Genomic DNA, 20,993 nt, shown 5'->3' on the forward strand with positions numbered 1-20,993 from the left:
GTACAATTACATTTCAATTGGGCTTCTGGGGCGAAGAGCACGACAGCCATCACTGAAGCCTTGGTTCACTCACTCATCTACATGCATTAGCCAATGGGGGCGGATGCATCAGCCGCTGCTAACTGCATTTATTATGACTGTGACATGTTGATGGTCAATTTTTATGCCGATTGTTGTCACTCATTAGCAAAGGGCAAACGTAACTACGTAAGAGGAAAAAGGAAAAAGGAAAGAGCATAAATAACCCAGCACAGTTTTTCCCATGAGGAAAGCTGGTGTTATCTTTGGATTGGCATTTTTGGCATTTTCTTTTTTATCTAATGGGGTCTTGAAAAAACATTTATCAGCTGCTACGGTAATTTGTAAGCACAGACACAGACTGCTGTGATCATTCTTTTTGTTGAACTACCTGCAGATTCCCGAGATAGCAACCTCGGGTCTTGACCCCATTTATTATCTCCTACTGCTGGCTTGTCAGACCAGCCAAAGACTTGTCAAAGACGCAGTACTTTGGTTGATTGTCTGTATGTGCTACTATGCAAAGACGAAGCGCAACCCTCATAATGGTTTTATCATTCCCACAACCACCACTGACCTCTTATTGCTCTCAGAGGATTCAAGCAGTGCCGAGTCCTTGCTGTTGCCGGTGGAGCTTCCCATCGACTCGTGGCCGTTGCTGTCGTTTCCATGACTTTCATTGCCGTGGCTTTCATTGCCGTGTGATTCGGTCCCACTCCCGCTCGATCCGCTACTCTTCATCTCCACATCCTCCTCGGGTAGTGACCGAGAGCGAGCGTTCTTGCGATGGTTGTCTGGTGAAGCGGGAGGGTCCTGATCACTGCTGTCGCTGCCCTCAGAAGGGAGGCCCAGGTCAGGCCTACCTTGGCTGAAGGCACCCATACGGTGCAGCTGTGCCATGGAGCTGCACCCTGAGTCCCCCCTTGGGATAGAATTGCATGAAGTGGACGCTCTGCAACTCGAGGCTCCATCCTGATCTTCCAAACCTGGGAAGCAGTAGGGCTTGGAGTCTGAATCTTCTGACATCAGGAGATCTACACAGGCCTTGTTCCAGGTTAGTTTACTAGATGATAAAAAAAAAACCCAATCACCCCATTTTTACAAGGGTAATAGCCGAGGGAAATAAAGAAGAAGTGGACTGATCTGCGGAGAGAAAGAGAGTACACATGTTAGTAATGAAGTAAAACTTGTCCATTCCACATTTTATGACTGCATTATATGTAAATAAATGGGTAATATATGATGGAATGAAGTGATAGTGGAAAAAAAAACCCTGAGTCAACTAAGTTTTGATGTGCTATTATATTATTGTTAATGCCAACAGAAATTGAATTCAATAGATGCCTGGGTGAAGCAAGGTCAGTCAAACACATGCTTGCGAGATTGGTCAGGATTACTCCAAACCATACGCAATTTGCATTTAATTAGTCAAAACATAAAGAACCCACCAGCATTTCATTTGCAGACAACAACAACATATTTTTAGAAAGTCTTTGAGACACAAATCAATGCTGCGCCCATCATTCAAAAAGCTGTCTCGTCGTTGTCTGGTATGAAATCAGAGCACATTGTGCTCTTTGACCCCTGACCTGTGAAGAGCCCTGCAGATTCTTCTCTGATGTACTGTAAAAATGGCTCTGTGGTACAGACAGCGTGGCCTTTAAGAACAGCAGGCCTGTCCCATGTGAGCCCACCAACCCTTTCAAAGGATCTTTCACTCTGGGACACATGAAACGCCAGACAAGCTGAATGCCATCATACACTGCAGGCCAACAGTGAAGGGGCTTTGGCCTGTTTTCTGTGGTTTTTTGACAAACTGTGCAAAATCTGTGCTCTTTTAAATAATGATGCAGTACAAAAGCCAGATTCCCAAATACTGGTGGTTGGAATTACTTCTGGTTACAGTAAGTGACGCAGAGCTCGGTGAGAACATCAACAGTGTCGTGTTTGGAGTAAACAAGAAAAAGGCCATGGTGATGGCTATGATCAGAAGAAGCGGCTAAAAGTTTTTTCCCTCAACAGGCCGTTTCTGGAAATTGATTTATCAGCAGCGAAACTCTTTCTAAAGGGCAGCACTTTGAATCACAGCTAAAGACTGGAAATTTACAAGAGAATTTGCACAGTCAAATCAGTCAGGTGAGAACCTTTGTGAGAGTCACGTGTATGACATGTGCAAGACCAAATGGTATAAAAGGCAGATTAAAAAGGCAGTATGTGCTGCTTCACTCTGTAATGATACAGAATTAAACTAATTACGCACAGTGATGCAGTGTAACCCATGGTTTGTATGATTGCTTTGGTGTGCAAGTACTTTTCACTAAACTAAGTTCAAATATTGTTTTTTTTTTCCTTTTAGTCAAAGAAAGATGAATGTTCCCAAAACATATATTCAAACTTGAGATTTACAGTCATTCAAATAAAATCTTATCAGTCACTCAGTTCTGTTTCTGGGCAGCATGTTGAAGTTAAAGCCACACTGTGCCCGTGTTTAACCTCTAGTCTTGGATGCCTTCCAGGAATAATCTCCCTCGTCACTAGAATGCCTTTCCCCAGCCATGCAATGGAAAATGTCTATATTCTCCTCAGCCTGAAGACACACGGCAGCTCTATGCCCTCCTTAAGTCACTAAGCCCGGAAGCAGAAGTGGATTTAGCCTCACAGAGTTAGCTTTTCAACGTCAAGCCCATAGAAGTGCAACGACTTTTACGTAGGCAGGTGTTTGGATGTCACTAATGTTTGTTGTCTATTGATCTGGTAATGACCTGTTTGAAAGGTGTGTGTGTGTGTGTACAGTATGTGACAAAAAAGTTGCTGGCTTGACAAAAATGTGTTTTTCATGTTGTTTCTGATGGGTTTTTAAAACTGCAGATTTGTCCTACTTTCTACTCACGTTGCACCTGATCGATAAGTTCGACCATCATCTGTTTGTCTTTTACTTAAAATAGAACACAGGTCAAATTAGACAGAATGACTGACAAGAATTGAGCAAGCGCAGAGGGATTTGATACTTTTCTTAAAGCACGATACAACTAAAAACACAAGGACCACACAAGCAGCGCGACTCAGTTTCTCAAATTCACACAAAAATATTATTAAAGATACAAAAAAAAGAAAAGAAAACAGAAAAATTTGGCTCATTGAGCAGTTTAGAGTTCAAGGCGAAGGTTGCAACACTGACCTCTTGACTTTGCATTAAAAACGTTATCACTTACTAAACTTTTATTGCATGTGTGCACGTGATTGTCTGCAAATCGGGCTGGCCCATCGATTGCGCAACATCACACAGTCATCCTTACTTTGTCAAGGGTACTGAGGTATTTGCATTAATAATGAGCAGCTCTGTTGGCCTTTTCAAATGGCAGAAAGCAGTTGGCAGTCAGCAGCCTGCATATCCCTGACATGCTGTGAAGTAGGCATATTCTCTCTGTGAACTGGGTCAACGTACAGCCAAATAATAGGGACAATTAAGGGACAAGTGAGCAACTTGTGTTGTAGTTTTTAGACTGCTTGGCAAGCTTAACTGGAGCAGTGAGTTTGGCAATGACTTGTCATCGCTGCAAAGTGAGATGAGCTTTGTGGCTTTTTTTCAGTCTTTCCTTTCACACAAAAAGTCCATCATGATGCACAGCGGACATTATAAATGAAAGAGTTTGTTAAACCCAACATAGTGTACATACTGAACATTCTTCACTGACCGCTGACCAGTTCGTTTTAGTTAAATGGATGGGGTTTTTTGCAGGCGCTGCTGCAGAAGCAAAAAATGCAAAAGCAAGTCTGGTCCAAAGTTGAAGAGCTGACTGGCAATGTTTCTAACAGTCACAAAGTCCAGGAGTTCGCACTGGTTGCCAACTACCTACCAAACATTGACCTCTATCGCTCATTATCATGCCAGTTGGCTCAATACCAGCAGACAGTCGGTTGAGAAAGATACTAAGAGAGACGGTTACCAAACACGAGCAGGATCAGATACTTAGAAAAGCTAAGAGAGAGAAAGTTCATCCATCCTCAAAAATATTCTCCTTGGACTAGATGGACTGCTTTAACTGTCTGTTCTTCACTTTGTTAGGTATTCAACTGCTTCTTAATGCAAATATCTAATCAGCCAATAACATAAGAGAAGTTCGATGCATACCGGCGTGTCGACATCGTCAAGACAACCTGCTGAAGTTCAAACTGAGCATCAGAATTGGGGAGCAAAGGTGATTTAAGTGACTTTGAGCATAACACATTGTTGGCGCCAGACTGACTGCTCAAGGATTTGCAGATAGTGGTCAAAAAGCAGACAGTTTCCAGTGAGCTGCAGTTATCTGGGTGAAAATACCTTGCTGATGCCAAAGCTCAGAGGGAAATGGCCAGACTGCTTTGAGCTGGTTTGGAAGGCAACAGTAGCTCAAATAACAACTTGTTACAACCAAAGTATACAGAAGAGCAGTCATGAAGTCAATGGGCTACAGCAGCAGAAGAGCACACTGAACACCACTCCTGTCATCTAAGAGCAGAAACTGAGGTGGTGGTGTAAAGAATGTGAAAGCATTTTTGTTTTTGTTTGCTTTTTGGATCAAGGCCCCCATAAAATACACTCCATCAAATTCTTATTTGGATGGAAGGCTAAGAATGTGAACAGAGACCTGTCACATGTCTGAAAGTAGGCTACATAGTACATGATGGTCCAGCAATGACAATCCAAGCTACTCTGGCAACACTGAGAAGTTTATGTAATTTATTGCTCTACACTACACTATTTTGTTTATGGAAGCTGAGGACTTACTCAAAATAGATCCCCCTCTCTAATTTTTATTTGCGTAAAAGATAATTAACAAGAAAGAGTCAATAAACCCATGCAATAAAAGTCATTAACGGTGGTTCATTTTCAGCATTTACTCTTGGCCTACCACCTGTTAATCGTTTCTCAAAAAAGCCCATGGATGTCCGTTTCTTCTCTGTAGTCAAGGTTACCCGAGGCCACTTCAGCATCTTTGATTGTTCCTTTTTTCCTGTCATTAACTGGGTCTTTTCCATCCAGTTGAGCTGCCAAGGAAGCAGAGGAGAGAACGAAATGGATTTCCTGTTGCCCATTAAGAAACTAATCATCATTTTTAACTGGGTAAGCTCGCAGGGACCTTGACTCATACTCGTCCCTCACGTGACATTTGTGCAGGGTTATCTTTTGGTTATCTTTCACCAGCTTTGCATAATCAATACACACAGGCAGTGACACTATTAAGCTTGAGTTACAATGCAGTTCTTGTCAAAGGAAGCGGTCAGGAAGCCTTTATATCCTCCACTGAGGTAAGCAGACGAGGTAACAGGTGACAAACAAGGTAAGATCAGAAACATAACGCAATTACAGCCTCTGTATTAGCAAATCTTCGCCAACACTTTCAATCCATTTAATGCAATCAGATTCTTCCGGGAACACGATGCTCACTTGGCCTTTCTGAATCTTCAAGGACAAAATGTCCCATTTAGAGCTTAAAACATTAAAACTAAGGTTGTAATTAAGGTGGCAAATTAAGATTTGATTACATGTGTTCAGCCCCCTGAATCTATTCATCGCTCTAGTCGTCACCGCAGTTTTCCTAGACGGCTGGAAAAACAGACTGTCTGCAACATATTTCCAGATAACCTTGGTCCTTCTTAGAGTTTTTTTCTGTTTTGTTGCTGGTCTTATTCAGAGTTACCAGAAATATTAAAACCTCCTGCTGCTGACTTAAAAAAAACCCCAACAGACTCATTGTTTAAAAAGTCAAAACTCTTCCAACCTGAGATCCTAACAATAAGACTTAATAAGATCCACTATGTTAGGTACAAATGTCACCGTACTGGTAATACACTGTGAGTACCAGCTGACTTCCAGATGTTTTAACTGCTACCTATACAGGAACCTGAGATTATATCATAATAACTCTCACCAAAAAAAACAAACCATATTACCCATTCCTTACTGCATATTGCATGCTAGACTTGAAATTGAATATGAAAAAGTCCATAAGATCAAAAATGCTCTAGCTTTACAAACAGCTCCATATCAAGCTGTAATTTTATTTCATAACATTCATTGATACTCTGTGCCATCTGCTCACTACGTTCCCCTTCGTGTGATTTTTATGTAATTCATCTTGTCTAGGGGAAATAACCAGCACCAGATTACACAACTGTGCCAAATGAAAGACGTTCTAAGGATTCATTCATAATTAATCTTTACACACCACAACTGCATAATTAATATGTTTATTACACTTTAATTGGACTCAAAACAACTCGTATAACTGCACAGAAGTAGCTGCAGATTTATGTGCATCGTGCAGAAGGAGTCCATTACATTTCCATTATTATCACACAGGCAGTGTTTCTCAAAGTGTTTCTGGCACTCTGCCCCCCTCATGATGTCTGAGAACCTCAGATTCATGGGGTTGCCCTTGAAACAATGATGCAATAATGACTTTAGAAGCTTAATATAAAAAATAAACACCACTTCAAGATATTTGTCCAATGATTTGTTTTTGTAGGCAAAGTTCTTACACCATCATTTGTGTTACCACAAAATTTAACTGCATGTTTAAATTAGCAGATGGAGGCTGAAAAGCCTAATTTATAAACTACCTATAAGTACTAAAAGAGAGGCTAAAGGATTTAGTCTCAAGGAGTCTGAAGTCTTATGGATTTAATGTGGGGGTTTCCACCAGTGTGTGAATGGTGTGTCTTGCACACTTTAATATGATGGTATGTTTTTACTTTAGCGTCTCAGTTCTTACATGCATGCAAAAAAGTGCAAAACAATGACTTGTATGCACCATGACTCCACTCACGTGCAGACATGACTGCAGTCGCTCTTTGGGATTATTTCATAATTCCCTGACCTACATCTGTCCTTGATGACAGCTCAAAAACTTGCGGTAAATAAGACTCGCAGTGCGCGCGCGCACACCTGCAGAGACCACCTAAGACTTTCTTTGCTGTAGACCACCAGAGTCCAAGCAGAAAATTCCAACTATTTTCAGCACGACTGCATCAAAACTGCTGCACGTTTGCTTTGGCACCTTTCCCTTAGACTGTCCTACAGCACTGTGTGCTTTAAGATGTTTTTAACTATTTATCATAACAATAAACTCCGAGTGACATATGGTTAAAAAAAAGAGAAAGAAATCTGCAAATTCATCTCCTGCTCCACTGCGATTGTGGGCAGGGAGTGCTGTGCCAAGGCAACCGTTCTTATTGCAACAGTAAAACAAAAATGCATAAATGAGATCTCCACTGAGCCCTATTTGCGTCACTCATCTTTCTCCTCCCTCCTCAGTCACAAAGGGCAAGGTGAATACACCCAAATTAAGCCTTCCACGCAGACACTTCTTCCATTAATTATGATCCACATTTGCATGCCGCATTTTGACTTGTCTTTATCCTCTTTTAGCAAAATTAAAAATCAGCATTTACTTTGTTTTCTCTCCAGTCTCCCTTGTAAGGACTTCTGTTGCTGCTGCTGCTGTTGAAGATGAATGAATGCTTTCATATAAGGATTGTCTCACTGTAGCGAATACCAGCAGCCTGACTCTGCCTATTCAGAAAAGCGTGGCGCACAGCCCAGAGGTTTTCTAATAGGAACTGCGTGTGAACTTCTGCCATGTGCTGCTGCAGTAGCCTCTTTATGTAAGTCGTCAGGAGTTTTCATGTGTCAGTGACACTACAAACAGTGCGCCATATCGCGACTCTGCCATCGCTGCCCTATGCATCTCCGCCGCTGTGAAATACCTGCCAGATTAAACCCTTATGTTAAAGGTCCTCTGAGCGCAGGCCACCACCGGTATTTCACCTTAAAGTGCGGCGAGTTTCGTTCCGCTCCCGCTGTTACATAGGCACAGCTGGTGTCCCGTTGGAGTCTCCTGACCCCCACGGCAACACACAGTTATGCAACTTTCACCTCCCGCGATCCCACAGCAGAGCCTTTTTACACATTCAGAGCACAGCTGGATAAAAGTGGAGTCGGCTTCACCCCTACACGTTCTACAACCCGGAGAAGCGCTGCAGCGTCTTACGCACCAAAGAAAGATAGAAAAGAGAAACTCCCACCAACCTGACAGAAGGCTGATCGTCTTTAGCTCCGGGTGTCTCCGGGAAATAAAGGCTGGCCTCTGGTGTAGTTCTGCGGTTGGATCCGTGCTGCGATGATTAGCGGGTCCCGACAGCCCTGCGTTCGTCTCTCAGCGATGCCCTCTACCCCGTCCTGATTCCCACTCACACCGGGACTCTGCCCTGGATCTCCAGCGCTGGCAGTGACCTCATTTCGACAGCCATCCTCCAGCTCCTTCGCTCATTGGCTCACGAACCTGTCGGTCTCTACGTCACGGCGCTCGCATCGAATCAGCGCCAGCCGCCCCCTCACGGGCGGGGCTCCAACCGCCGCTCCGCACTGTGATTGGTCCCCCCTTATGCCACTCCTTTTATATAAGTGTGTCACCGCTTTCACGTGGAAACCCACGGCTACTGCCGGCGTGAGAGAAGCGAGAGCAAATCACTACGACGCAGCTGCCGGTGAATGAAGCAGTGGCGATGGTTGGCTCACAGCGGCTCAGAGCGGCCGACTGTTATCTAAACGGTTATACAAGTGTGCGTATGACCAATGTGGCTGAAGTGCGCAGTCATTCGCCTAAGCAGAAAAGTTCCTTGACTCTCCTAAAATAATGTGATATAACCCAAGGTCTCATTGATCGCGGCTGTTACCTAATTACAGTCACCCTTACATAAAAAAGTGGGAACTTGTCGCTGAAGCTGCTTCTAAGATATGTCGTAACACAGAACTGTGCAAAATCATCTGACGATGACGTATCAAGATATAAAGGCAGGTTTTGTTCTTTTTTTGTATTTGTTTGTTTTTGTTTTTCCTGTTTGCAGACTAGTCACATAACTCAAGCAGTAAAATTAAATAATAAATGATAATTATATTTTGGTGTGACCACCGTTCCTCTCAGAGTTGTCGTTCCTTCAGGTAGGCATACACACAGGTCTCTTCACTTCTGTCTCTTCATATAATGACAGGATGATGTTGAGGTCAGGGCTCTTTGGGGAGGCACACTCTCTGCAGGACGACCTGTCCCTCTTGTGGCTGAATGTAGGTTTTTTCTGCCTTTTTAAAAAAAATTTTTTTTAGATATCGTGGACTTGGATACTGAGCTATAGGGGAAAAAAAAGAAAAAGAAAAAAATAATAATAAAAGAACAACAACAACAACAACAACAACAACAATAATAATAATAATAATAATAATAATAATAATAATAATAATAATAATAATATGGTTGTCTGTCCCTGTGTGTTGGCCCTGCGACAGACTGGCGACCTGTCCAGGGTGTACTCTGCCTCTCGCCCTATGACAGCTGGGATAGGCTCCAGCGCCCCCCGCGACCCTGAAAAGGATAAGCGGAAGCGAATGGGTGGATGGAATAATAATAATAATAATAATAATAATAATAATAATAATAATAATAATAATAATAATAATAATAATAATAATAATAAGTGTTGAGGTGGCTCAGGAGATAGGGCAGGTCACCTATTAAGCTGAAGGCTGGGGGTTCACTCCTTGTCTTCTCCAGTGCCAAATATCCTTGAGCAACATACTAACTCCAAGTCTCTCTCTGATGTGAATTTGTATGAATGGTAGATAGAAAGCATAGAAACAAGGGAATGTGGCATGATTTATATAAAAAAGTGCTTTGTGTGTTCAGTTAGAATAGAACAGTGCTATATAGGAACCAGTTTATTTCTTATTTAATAATAATGCACCTAAACATTTTACAAGTCCTCATTTTTCACCAGCCATTTTATTAGATACACCCATTCAACTGCTTGTTAACATAAGTATCTCAGTCATGCAACTGAGCACATTTAAAGCATGTGGACATGTTCAGGATGACCTGCTGAAGTTCAAACTGAGCATCAGAATGTGGAAGAAAGGTGATCTAAGTGACTTTTAAACATGGGATGGTTGCTGGCAGCAGATGACCTACTCTAAGTATTTCAGAAACTCTGATTTTCCTGGTTTTTTTCCACACATCCCTAGGGTTTACAGAGAATGGTGTGAAAAAGAGAACATTTCCAGTGAGTGGCAGCTGCGTGAAAATTTCCTGCTGATGTCAGAGGTTAGAGAGGAATAGCCAGACTGCTACAAGTTGACAGGAAGGCAACAGAAACTCAAGCACAGACATGTTAGAACCAAAGTATGCAGAAGAGCATTCTCTGAATGAACAGCATGTCCAGCCTTGAAGCAGATGGACTAAAGCAGCAGAAGTCTGGGTCTGCTGTCTGGGTCTTCTGTCAGCTATGAACAAGAAACTGAGGCTACACGTCACAAAACAGAAGACTGGAAAAACATTGGTGATCTCGATTTCTGATGCAACAGCCAGACGAAGAATAGTATGAACATTCAGAATTTGGCATAAGCAACATGAAAACATGGACCCATCCTGCTTTGTATCACTGATTCAGACTGGTAGCGGTGTGATGGTGTGTGGGATGCACTCCACAGCCAATCTGCGTATTGTCGTTAACCATCTTTTGATGGCTACTTCCAACAGGTAGCACACCATGTCACAAAGCTCAACACATCTAAAACTGGTTTATTTAATATGACAGTCATATCCAACAGATCACCTTTAGGATAAGTAGGAACAGGAAATTAATCTCTTGGATGTGCAGCAAACAAATCTGCAGCAACTGAGTGGCGCTATCACATCTTTATGAATCAAAATCTCTGAGGAATGTTCCAGCAACCATAGGAAATCTGCACCATCAAGAAATGGGGATTTTCTGGAGGTAAAAGGAGGTCCAGCCCAGTACTAGAAAGGTGAACAAACTGGTGGTACGTGTAGCTTGTACTCATGCTGAAAAGACTCTTGTAAATAAAGTATATCTATATACTGGTTCTTACATAGTAATTAGTCCATTATACAGCAAGACATGATTCAAATTTTACATACATAAATGCATAAAATGTTCATATTGCCCAGTAACAACTCTTAGCACAGTCAGGAGGAAGCAATTCAAAATCATCAAAGTTAAAATGTCCCTTCAGGGGTCTCTTTTGTACATCGCTTGTGGTTGTTGACTTGTCTTTTGCCCCAAAGTCTTAGTGGTCGAGACCAACATTCATGTTTACCCTTCGCTTTTGCTCCAGTTACATTATAATTTAACTTGTAAATCCTTACAGTTAAACACATTTTGTGGTTGTGTTGATGCTTGCACTGTGATATTATTTCTTCCTGTTCTGTGTTTACAGTAACGTATCACAGGTTGACTGTGTGAGGCAGTGCCAAGTTTTAAATGTGTAGCATTGGAGTAGCTGGTGTAGCAGGCACTTACATTTGTTCCAGTTGCCACTAAGTTGTGTGTGTTCACTTGACTAGAGGCAGGAAAAAATCAGTCACATAGTGGCTTCCCACATTCTTCTTAGTGAAGCTTGGTGACATATTGGAAGTCTTTTGTGTTAACTGTCTGTGGGTGTATCAAACAGCTCTGTGATTAATACTGAGATCTCAAACTAGGTTGCATGAATTTACCCGCATTTTTTGTTACTTGCACATTATTCATTTTGCAGTATGCTTGCCATGAGAGTAGAGTATGTTGCCTATGGCCCATATTTATGTACAGCCAGTTTGTTTTTCTACAGTTTGCTCCTGTGTGTGATATCGACAACCGATTATGTTTCAGTGAACTAATCCAACTGATTTATGTGAAGCTATCTCTCATCCTACACTGAACTTCTCATCATGTGTAAGAGGCTGGAGCATATCCCAGCTAACCTCAGCATGAAGACAGACAGACACATTACACACACCTACAAGTGGTCTGTAGTCTCCACCTGGCCTGCACTTCTGGAAACAGAAGCAGCTGGAGGAAGCCCACACAGACAAAGGGTGACACGTGCTGCTCATCTTTTCACACAGAGTGGCTAACCATAAAGCTACCACGCAGCACTCCCTCATATTCCTTTTGTAGTACAATTTAAGCTAGAAGGCCACTGATCATACATGCATTCACTGTCGCAGGTAAAATGCAATACAAAGTCATATTTTGCCTTTATCAGCTGCTCCCTCTAGGGGTCGCCACAGAGGATGATCTGCCCTCTGGCATCTCACCCTTTCCCTAGCATCCTCTTCTGTCACACTAACCCTCTGCATGTCCTCCTTCACAGCATCCATGAACCTCCTCTTTTATCATCCTTTTTTTCACTTGCCTGGCAGCTCCATAACGTGTCCCGGGTATCCACTATCCCCCCTCTGCTCATGTCCAAACCATATAACTTTGTCTCAAAATGACTGAGTCCCGCTGATTCCCATCAAATTCTGCCACCTGTCTTTTTATCAGTGCCACTATCTCCAAACCATACATCATAGCAGGTTGTAAACATTCCCTTTCTGCTATCCTCCTGTCACAAATCACCCCTGACACTCATCTCCACCCACTCCACTATCTTTTTTTTACCTCTCTTCTGTGCTGTCTGGTGTTTTGAATGGTTGGCCCCAGGTATTTAAACCCCTCCACCTTCACTGCCTCTGCTCCCGCAGCTTCACTGTCACAGTGCTAGTGCTAAAAATCCTACTGGTCAACAAACGCCGCACCTCATGCACTATTCTGACCTCTGATCACCGATTCAGAGACGTACTGTGAAGCACCAAGTTGGTGATAGCACAAGGTATAAATAAGGAAGCACTGTAGAAGATCTCATCCCATCACAATTTAAAATCTGAAAGTTATGTTGTTTTGTATTCACAAATACAATCAAGAAGGTTTTGAACATCTATGATTGTTGGACATCATTGATCTCAAGATTTGTAAAATGATTGCGTGGTGCACACATTTCCAAATGAGCCAGCCTGGTCTAAACCCTTTAAATAAAAACCAATAGAGCACATAAAAGTTTTTTGAGGTATACTTCTAAACTTTTACTGAAACCAAATCAAAATAGTTGTGGTCTAACTTCCGGTATCATTCAGTTCACCATTATCTGGGTCCACAGATCATCTGTCTGTGCTTACACAGAAAAACTGTTTCCATATAAGGAAGAGAGCAACAGATGGCAGAAAGAACTAGTCAGATTTGGCTTGTGCCGCGTGGTTTGTGCTGTGCAGGAGGCTGAGCCGGGCAATGCGAAAAGGCGAGAAAGTGGGCGTGCCAGACATGTGCAACCTCCCAAAAACAAAGATGACACCCAGACTCCAGTCACATCCTCTTTCATTCACACATTCGTGCATGACGAATGTAAAAAGACAGAAGGTCGATTTATATTTACGAAGAAAGAAGCTTTTCAAAGAGAAAGTCTTTCCATTTAATCCATACAGTATAAACTAAAGATTGAAAGTAACAAAAAGTAAAGTAAAAGTAAAGTGACCCTGTGAAAACTCAGATAGACTCCCCACAATCCTGCATTAGGAAGATGGAAGAAAATAGATGGATGGATGATTAAAGTGCTTCCAGTGCCACTGCTGCAGAGCTCCTAAACGTAAACCTACTAATCCACTGCTACGCAATCAGTGACGCAGGCATCCTAATATTTCACTGAACTGGGATTAGTAATACCCATGTAAACCGCTGATGGCTGACAAACATTATGAGACATCATGATGCAACATAAGCAGCTCCCTTGTTTGATCCCTGGATGTAAAAGAGTGAGACTGACGCAAATCAGCCCATCGGTCCACGGTGCTGTCAAGGCCTCCATAAAAACAAGGGCATCCCCGCTATGTGGGGGTGGTGTGAGACAGCCACTGCATGACCATCACAATCACTCAAGGCAAACAGTGAGTAATTTAGGATCATACAAGTTACTGTTGTAGGCATGTGATAATATTCTATTACATAAAGTGATCTAAAGGAATCCTGATAAGGTCAAGAAATGAAGTCTGACAGTGGCAACTTCCTGAGCTCCTATGGTCAAAAGTGGCTAATAAACTTCTAGCTGAGCCTGTGGAAGATGCTGAGACCCGAGGTCATGTTTTGTTTTTTAAATTTCAAAGACTTTTATTGGTAAATAAATCAAGTATATGCAGAGAGTCAGGATTTACAGTGCTGACTCTTCTTTGTAACCCCTGTAGTTCTCTGTGGAGATCCATTCCTGCCATATCAACGCTCCAAGCTGATCACAGTTCAATGATTAACCCCTGATCCTTGGTCCCATTAAGATCTGGGTAGTTTTCCGGTCTGAGATATTATTTTGCAGATCTCCGAGCCTCTGTGGTGTCATTCGTGCCTCCATGATGACATGGTGTTCCACGATGCTAGAAAACACACAGACTGTAAATTTAAGCAGGTTATTTTGTTACATAAACACAACATAAAATGCTAAATTTGATGAAATCCGGTCAACTGAAACTTCCTTGATTCATATACATTCAGTTTAAACCGAGCACATTTACCTTAATAATGAATTGTTTGAATTAATTAACCTTTGATTTTAAATATTTGACTTGCATGTTAAATAAAATTGTTATTTTGAGTTTATTGAGGGTGAAGTTTTATGTATGTATGTATGTATGTATGTATGTATGTATGTATGTATGTATGTATGTATGTATGTATGTATGTATGTATGTATTAATGTTGAGCATATGCTAAACATTTATGTGGCAATTGAAATTGGGTTGTCAATTTATTAGGGACACCTCACTGACACAATTGCCTTTCAAGAAGGTTGTTGTTTTCTTTTTTTATTAGTTCTAAAATCATCTGATAGTGCTTCCTAAACTTTGTGTTCACTTTGGTGAGCTCTGCCGCATCGCATTAAAAAGGTTCCTGGTTCAAACTTTAGCTAAGGCATCTCTTTATGACATTTCCATGTTTCCACTGCGCCTGTGTGGAGTTTCTCCATTTGCTTCTTACTACAGTCCAAAGACAGCTCAGCAGAATAAAGTGCTGTATGACGGAATAGTTTAACGCTTACCATCAGACTTGAAATGCCACTCCATGTCAGTCTTTGAAGGCGACAGGTTGTGTTGCTTTTTAACTGCACTGTATTATACAGAGAGGTGTTTCTGTTATCAAAAGGACCATCCATGTAATGAGCTACACTTCAGCAGCACCTTAAATTTAAGTCTGAAATTAGACCAGTTCTCCAAGAGGGTTAAAAATGGACATTATAACCTTCATGAAGGAAAGTTTATTCAGGCAAAGCTGCATCAGGTTCGACCAAGTGCCCCAGTTTAGCCACCTGTGTGCAAAGAATAAAGCAATGTGATACAGTAAACGACTATCAAATAAAAGCAGTGAATAAGTTGAAAGCAAACATACACCAAAGCTATCAGTATTTTTATTGACAGTGCCCAAGGTCCTGCTGTGGTCTCAATTGATAACAGTTATATTTGCTTAATGTAGGGCAGTAAATGGAGACACAAATGCATCTAAAACGAGTCACTTACTCCTTTAAGTCATGACCACATCTGACAAAAATCTGTCTATTTAACTGACAGGACAAACTCATAAAGCCTTCTTTTGTTTATCCCCCAGTTACAAACTAAATAATATGCTAGGAATTGATTATTTATTAACATGTATTTAACCAGGAAGTGAAACTTTTAAGATCAAGTGTTTATTTTGCATGAAAGATTCTAGTAAAATCTCAACCTGAACTAGGCCTATGGATGCTGTGGCAGCAGGAGGAGAAAGAATCGTATACTTCCACAGGACTAAACTGTCGACATATCCTCCCAGTCCGCCCACTCTCACATGAAGTGGAGCTATTTCCACAGTAACAGCAGTTTGAACTACGTCACTAGTGCAGATCCAGAGAGTAGAGGCAGATGATGTGGGAAAATTTTACATCAGCGTACATATATTGGCAGCACTATGCGGCCAGCTCCCACTCACACTATTTTTCACTTGAGTGGTCCTGATACTTTGAGAAAATGCAGCTGATGGTTAATCAGAACTTATAGATGTGTCTTTTCAGAGGTTTAATAATGACAAGACTACAGAGGAGATGTCAGAGAAGGAAATTCGGAAAAGACTTGATAATACCGCAATGCTTGAAGACACGTGAGGACACTTGTGACAAAAACACACCGTCATCTATCAGCTGGTGAATTACACCCACTGCCACTTCATTAGGTACACCCATTCAACTGCTCTTTCACGTAAATATCTGATGAGTCAATCACATGGCAGCAATTTACTCCATTTAGACATGGAGACATGGTCAAGATGACCTGCTGAAATTCAAACCAAGCATCAGAATTTTGAAAGAAAGATGATAAACATGGCATCGTTGTTGGTGCCAGACGGGCTGCTCTGAGTGAATACTGCTGATCTACTGGGATTTTCCCACACAGTCATCTCTAGGGTTTACAGAGAGTGATCAGAAAAACAAAAATTATCCAGGGACTTAGCTGAGTGGAAATGCCTTCTTCATAGGGGATATTGTGTTGGCACACTTTGGGCCCCTTAGTTCCAAATGAGCATCATTTAAACACACATCAGCCTACACGAGTATTGCTGCTGTCCATGTCTATACTTTTACAACAACAGTGTATACATTTTCTAATTGCTGCTTCCTGCATGTCCCAAAGCTCCAATGACCTCAGTCTGGTTTCTTGAGCGTGACACAGAAACAGTCACCAGATCACAGAATAATACAGCACCTTTTGGGTGTTGTGGAACAGGAGATTTGGATCATGGATGTGCAGCTGATAAATCGACAGTAACTGTGTGATGCAATCACGTTAATAAGGAACAAAATCTCTGAGGACTGTTTCCAGCACCTTATTGAAACTGTGAAACAATTACTTAATGCAGCTCTGAAAGAAAAGGGTGGTCAAACCCAGTACTAGCAAGGTGTGCCTACTGAAATGGCATGTGAATTTATACATGAAATATACTTCATTTCCCAGACTGCTCTTTGTATATTAATGGCAGGTTGCAAATTTGCCGTTCTTTGTCACAGACTGTTGTTCAAAGACAAAGTGAAAGAATCAAAAATCGTTGTCATACTGCTTGTAGAGGATGATATGCAGAAGCATTTGATTTGCTTTCACTTATCATTTATACAATACATCCTTTGGAACGCTACTTATGGCTGTAGAAACAGCATACAAACTTTTGGGCTGGCATGAAGCAGGGAATCGAACCAACAGGAAGACGAGCAGTCCGACCATCTCAAATCCAAGCAAACAGATTTCTGAACAGAAATTTAGCAAATATATCGTCATCCCAGCAGCAACATATGAGCAGCTTAACTATTTTTAGTCATTACCATTTTTGCTGCCATATCTACAATCTGCTTCTCTGATGTTTCTCATACCATTTATGGTAAGTTGGAGGTTAAAAATTTGATTTGACCACCTGAATTATATGTAAGGTTTTGGACCTAATTTAAACTTTTTGCCAGGAGGGCATTAATCTATCCCCTTCTCTCAAACTGTCTATAGTATTTTGTTTTTGGTACACTAATTAAAGACTAAAGGCAGGTCCAGTTTTTTTTTTCTTTCATTACTGATCCTTCTTTATACTTTTCATACATCAGCACGTCCCCATTCTACAGCTGGTCAGTCGGAAGTGAGTCAACCTGTGGGCATGAAGGAATCCCCCTCAAACCAGTCCCCAGTGCTGCACGAGAAATACGCGCTAAAAGCAAAAAGTCTTCTCCTCGTAGGAGGCATGTAGGACTACTGCACGTTGTATCCAGTCCAAAATAGTTGAACACTCTGAGTTACTCTTATGACTGTAAACGTGGCATCCCCTTATAGTGCTCAGAGCCCAGGCTGCCTCCGCCTGTGAACGTGCTCCCTCCCACACGCAGTTTGTCAGTGAGGTGTAGGCGGGTGTCGATACACTTATACGAAAGATATGCAGCTCTGCAGCAAATGTGACGTATGCAACAGTTGGCACCGTCTTTTCGTCACAAGATGCATTATAGCTGTTGCCCACAATCACTAAATCTGCTGTTGGCAAATTGCATCAGCCAGCTCAGTGTCATGCCAAACTGGTGGGCAACTAATTTTCCCCATGGGAGCCACACTGAGGGACTGGGACTGTTGTGGAAGACCGCAGCAATAAACTTGTTTCTGCTCATTATTCACTTTATCTCTTTATAAACTCTTTATAAGCTTTGCAGCTCCCCGGTCAGCTCGAATGACTGAGATCAGGTGCTCATTAACATTTTGAAAGTGGAACAAAGTTGGTGATGCTGGGTGGATACACAGCTGTTTGGTGCTGAAGTGGGGCCCTCAGTATTTGTCTTTCATTCTGACTAATCCTCTGAGTGTGATTTCTCTCCATTTAACTGCTGTGTTTAAATCCTTGCCCAGCAATGAGACCTCCAATTGTCTTTTTGTCATCTCTTCCTCTGTCCTCTGCCTGACTGCCAATGCCCACTGGACTTGTTCCCCACTCAAATCAAGCTGCGCATATAATTACTCTGCATGTTTAAAAGAGCAGCTAAGTAGAGAGTTAGACTCTGTGTGTTTTTAACCTGGCTTTTTTATAATTACATTCAAGAAACCGTCTGTTCTTTTTGTGGCTGCTCATCTCATTCACTGCTCCTGGAGACTGGACCAGGAATCACACACACACAGACGAGGAGAGTCTGATTGTTTGGAAAGATTTATGTTCAGGGGTGGATACTAGAAGATGTTTTCATTTCTAAAAAAAACAGTCAGTAAACATAATTGTTATGTTAGGAGCATTTTTCTTGCTTTTCTTATAACCCCTGACTGGCTCTTATTTGTCATTTTGGACACTGATGTGTCAAGGAAATGTGTGCAGATTTATAATCCTAAAAATATATATAGATTTTTAAGATTTCTAGTCTTTAATTTAGTAATATTTCACGCCTAACCGTCAAACATTGTAATGTTCTACCATAAGCAAGGCTAACAGCCCTAAAATGGAAAGATTTACTGCACCAGAAGCCTGTAGACCAGGGGTGGGGAACTCCAGGCTTCAAGTGTCGGTGTCCTGCAGGTTTTAGATGTGTCCTTGACAACACAGCTGATTTAAATGGCTAAATTACCTCCTCAACATGTCTTTAAGTTCTCCAGAGGCCTGGTAATGAACTAATCATTTGATTCAGGCGTGTTGACATGGATGGATGACTAAAACCTGCAGGACACCGGCCCTCGAGGCCCGGAGTTCTCCACCCCTGCTGTAGACCAATCCCAACATCATTAAATCAATCACAGACAAGAACAAACAGCATTGTACTCCTTTGTATTTTAAGCAATTTATAATTTAAGCAATAATTTTAGTCACTAATATAGCTTGGAGTCTACCTAATCAAGCATCTTTACTTCTGCGAGTGTTTGGAGCTCAAGATTAAGCCGTTACAAGCTCTAAAAAAATGTATTCATACCCAGTATTTCACACTATGTCAGAACAACAGTACTTTCTTACTTTTTTGTTCATGGACTACAGCAATCTGTATTTAAAAGTATCACAGCCCGGAAGTGTTTTTATTACACTTTTACTGCACCAGCAGTTCTCCCAGCGGCGCTGAAGCGAGTCCGACCTTCAGCTTAGAACCTTAAATATAAAAGATGGGCCAGACTCGATGTGCGCCCACACTGTCAGATCACAGGAGTCACCGTGTGCTGGTGCACTATTGCTTCTTTGTGACTTCTAAGTAAATGCACTCATTAGAAAAGTGGAGAAAAAGGTGCCTCGGTGTCCTTGGATCTGCTGCCATCTGTGAACAAATTCCCTCCCACATACTGTTTGACAGTAATGTGTAGGTGGGTGTTGTTTTCTGCTGTAAACCCATTAGAATTTCTCTAAATGCGACATGCCGCTGGCTCCTATTCAGTATGCGCCGCCTTACCCACCACAGCATACATGTGCCAAACAATAGTGTCATTCAGAAAATCTTCACTGTATTTTAATTATCTTTTAAAGCAACAGATGAGTTTGCCTTGTTATCAAGCAATCTACATCATATTCTTATTTTAAAACTATCCTGTGGCATAAAAACACTTAAAGATACGACATCTGCACACTGGCTTTATTCCGAGGGGCAAAAAGTTGCACTACAAGTAAAAATTCCATTATAAAATAATGATAGTACAACACAGTCTGACTGGATAAAACAGTCATGTCTTTAATGATCGTGTTCAGTAATCACTCACAGCTCAGGCTGGAAAAACTAAGTCTTGAATTTAGTAGTTCAAAGAAACTTCTCTAACAACAGCATCATTTCCTGGAGATGCTGATAAGAAGTGCACAATGAGTATTTGGGGGATTTCTTGATTGTCCAGCCTTGCTCAGCTCACACCACAGCATCTCAAGGTGGTTACAGACCAAAATTGTTGTTTCTTTTTCTTTAAACCATCTGTTCATTTATTTGTGCACCCCAGGTCAATGTCATGTTGGATGACCCAGTCTGTAGCATAGCGCCCTGACATTCGCCCCTAATATTTCTTGATTTAATTTTAGCTCCCTCAGTGCTAAGCCAATGGTGCTTTGCTGTTTGTATACAGCAAACATAATCCTTCTAGAAGTCATTTCCAAAATAATAATGAAAACACTTGACTCCAAGTTTAATTTGGAACACATAGGACTCTATTATTAGTTTAGTAAGACTGCCTTGGTCCATAATTACAACTCAGAAGGAGATCCTGTCAGCCCTGAAAAGTTTTCAACCGTTTTTCTGGGAACTGCATTCTTTATCTTGGCAAGAAAGCCGATCATAAACAGACCGACCATGTGGAGAGTTCTGAATGAGCAGATCAGTCTATGTTAGCTTATTTGTACTACACATTCAGTTACATGGTATTTGCACCATTGTGGTGCACTAAGAGCCTTGTAAATTCTTACTTGTATAGCTGTGATTGTGGGCAGTTTGCTAGGCAAATATCGCCCTCTGCAGGTTCAACAGGAAACACTCAGGTGTAACTTTTTTTGTAGTAGCTAACAATTACTAACTATAAACAGGCCATTCAGGTAATACAATCGTTTATTTTTCTATAAATCTGTGCAAAATTTAAAGCACACAATAGCAA

The 20,993-nt window shown here is 41.5% G+C and overlaps 1 protein-coding gene across 3 annotated transcripts in view; it reads right to left on the reverse strand.

Moving 5' to 3' along the window:
* The window catches only part of per2 (period circadian clock 2), a 34,162-nt gene extending 25,858 nt beyond the window's left edge, over positions 1–8,304 (reverse strand). The window contains exons 1-2 of one of the 3 annotated variants that reach the window (XM_085388176.1): positions 8,090–8,304; positions 596–1,161 (exon numbers count right to left, since the gene is read on the reverse strand). In XM_085388176.1, coding sequence (XP_085244302.1) covers positions 596–1,044 — 449 coding nt within the window. In that variant the 5' untranslated portion in view covers positions 1,045–1,161; positions 8,090–8,304. The remainder of the gene's footprint in view (positions 1–595; positions 1,162–8,089) is intronic. The other 2 variants (XM_085388174.1, XM_085388175.1) reach the window with 2 other exon arrangements.
* Between the last annotated feature and the right edge of the window lie 12,689 nt (positions 8,305–20,993).

Source organism: Rhamphochromis longiceps, linkage group LG18 (genome assembly GCF_057381845.1).
Source record: "Rhamphochromis longiceps isolate RC_006_pf linkage group LG18, R_longiceps_female_GT1.1, whole genome shotgun sequence".
NCBI lineage: Eukaryota > Metazoa > Chordata > Actinopteri > Cichliformes > Cichlidae > Rhamphochromis > Rhamphochromis longiceps.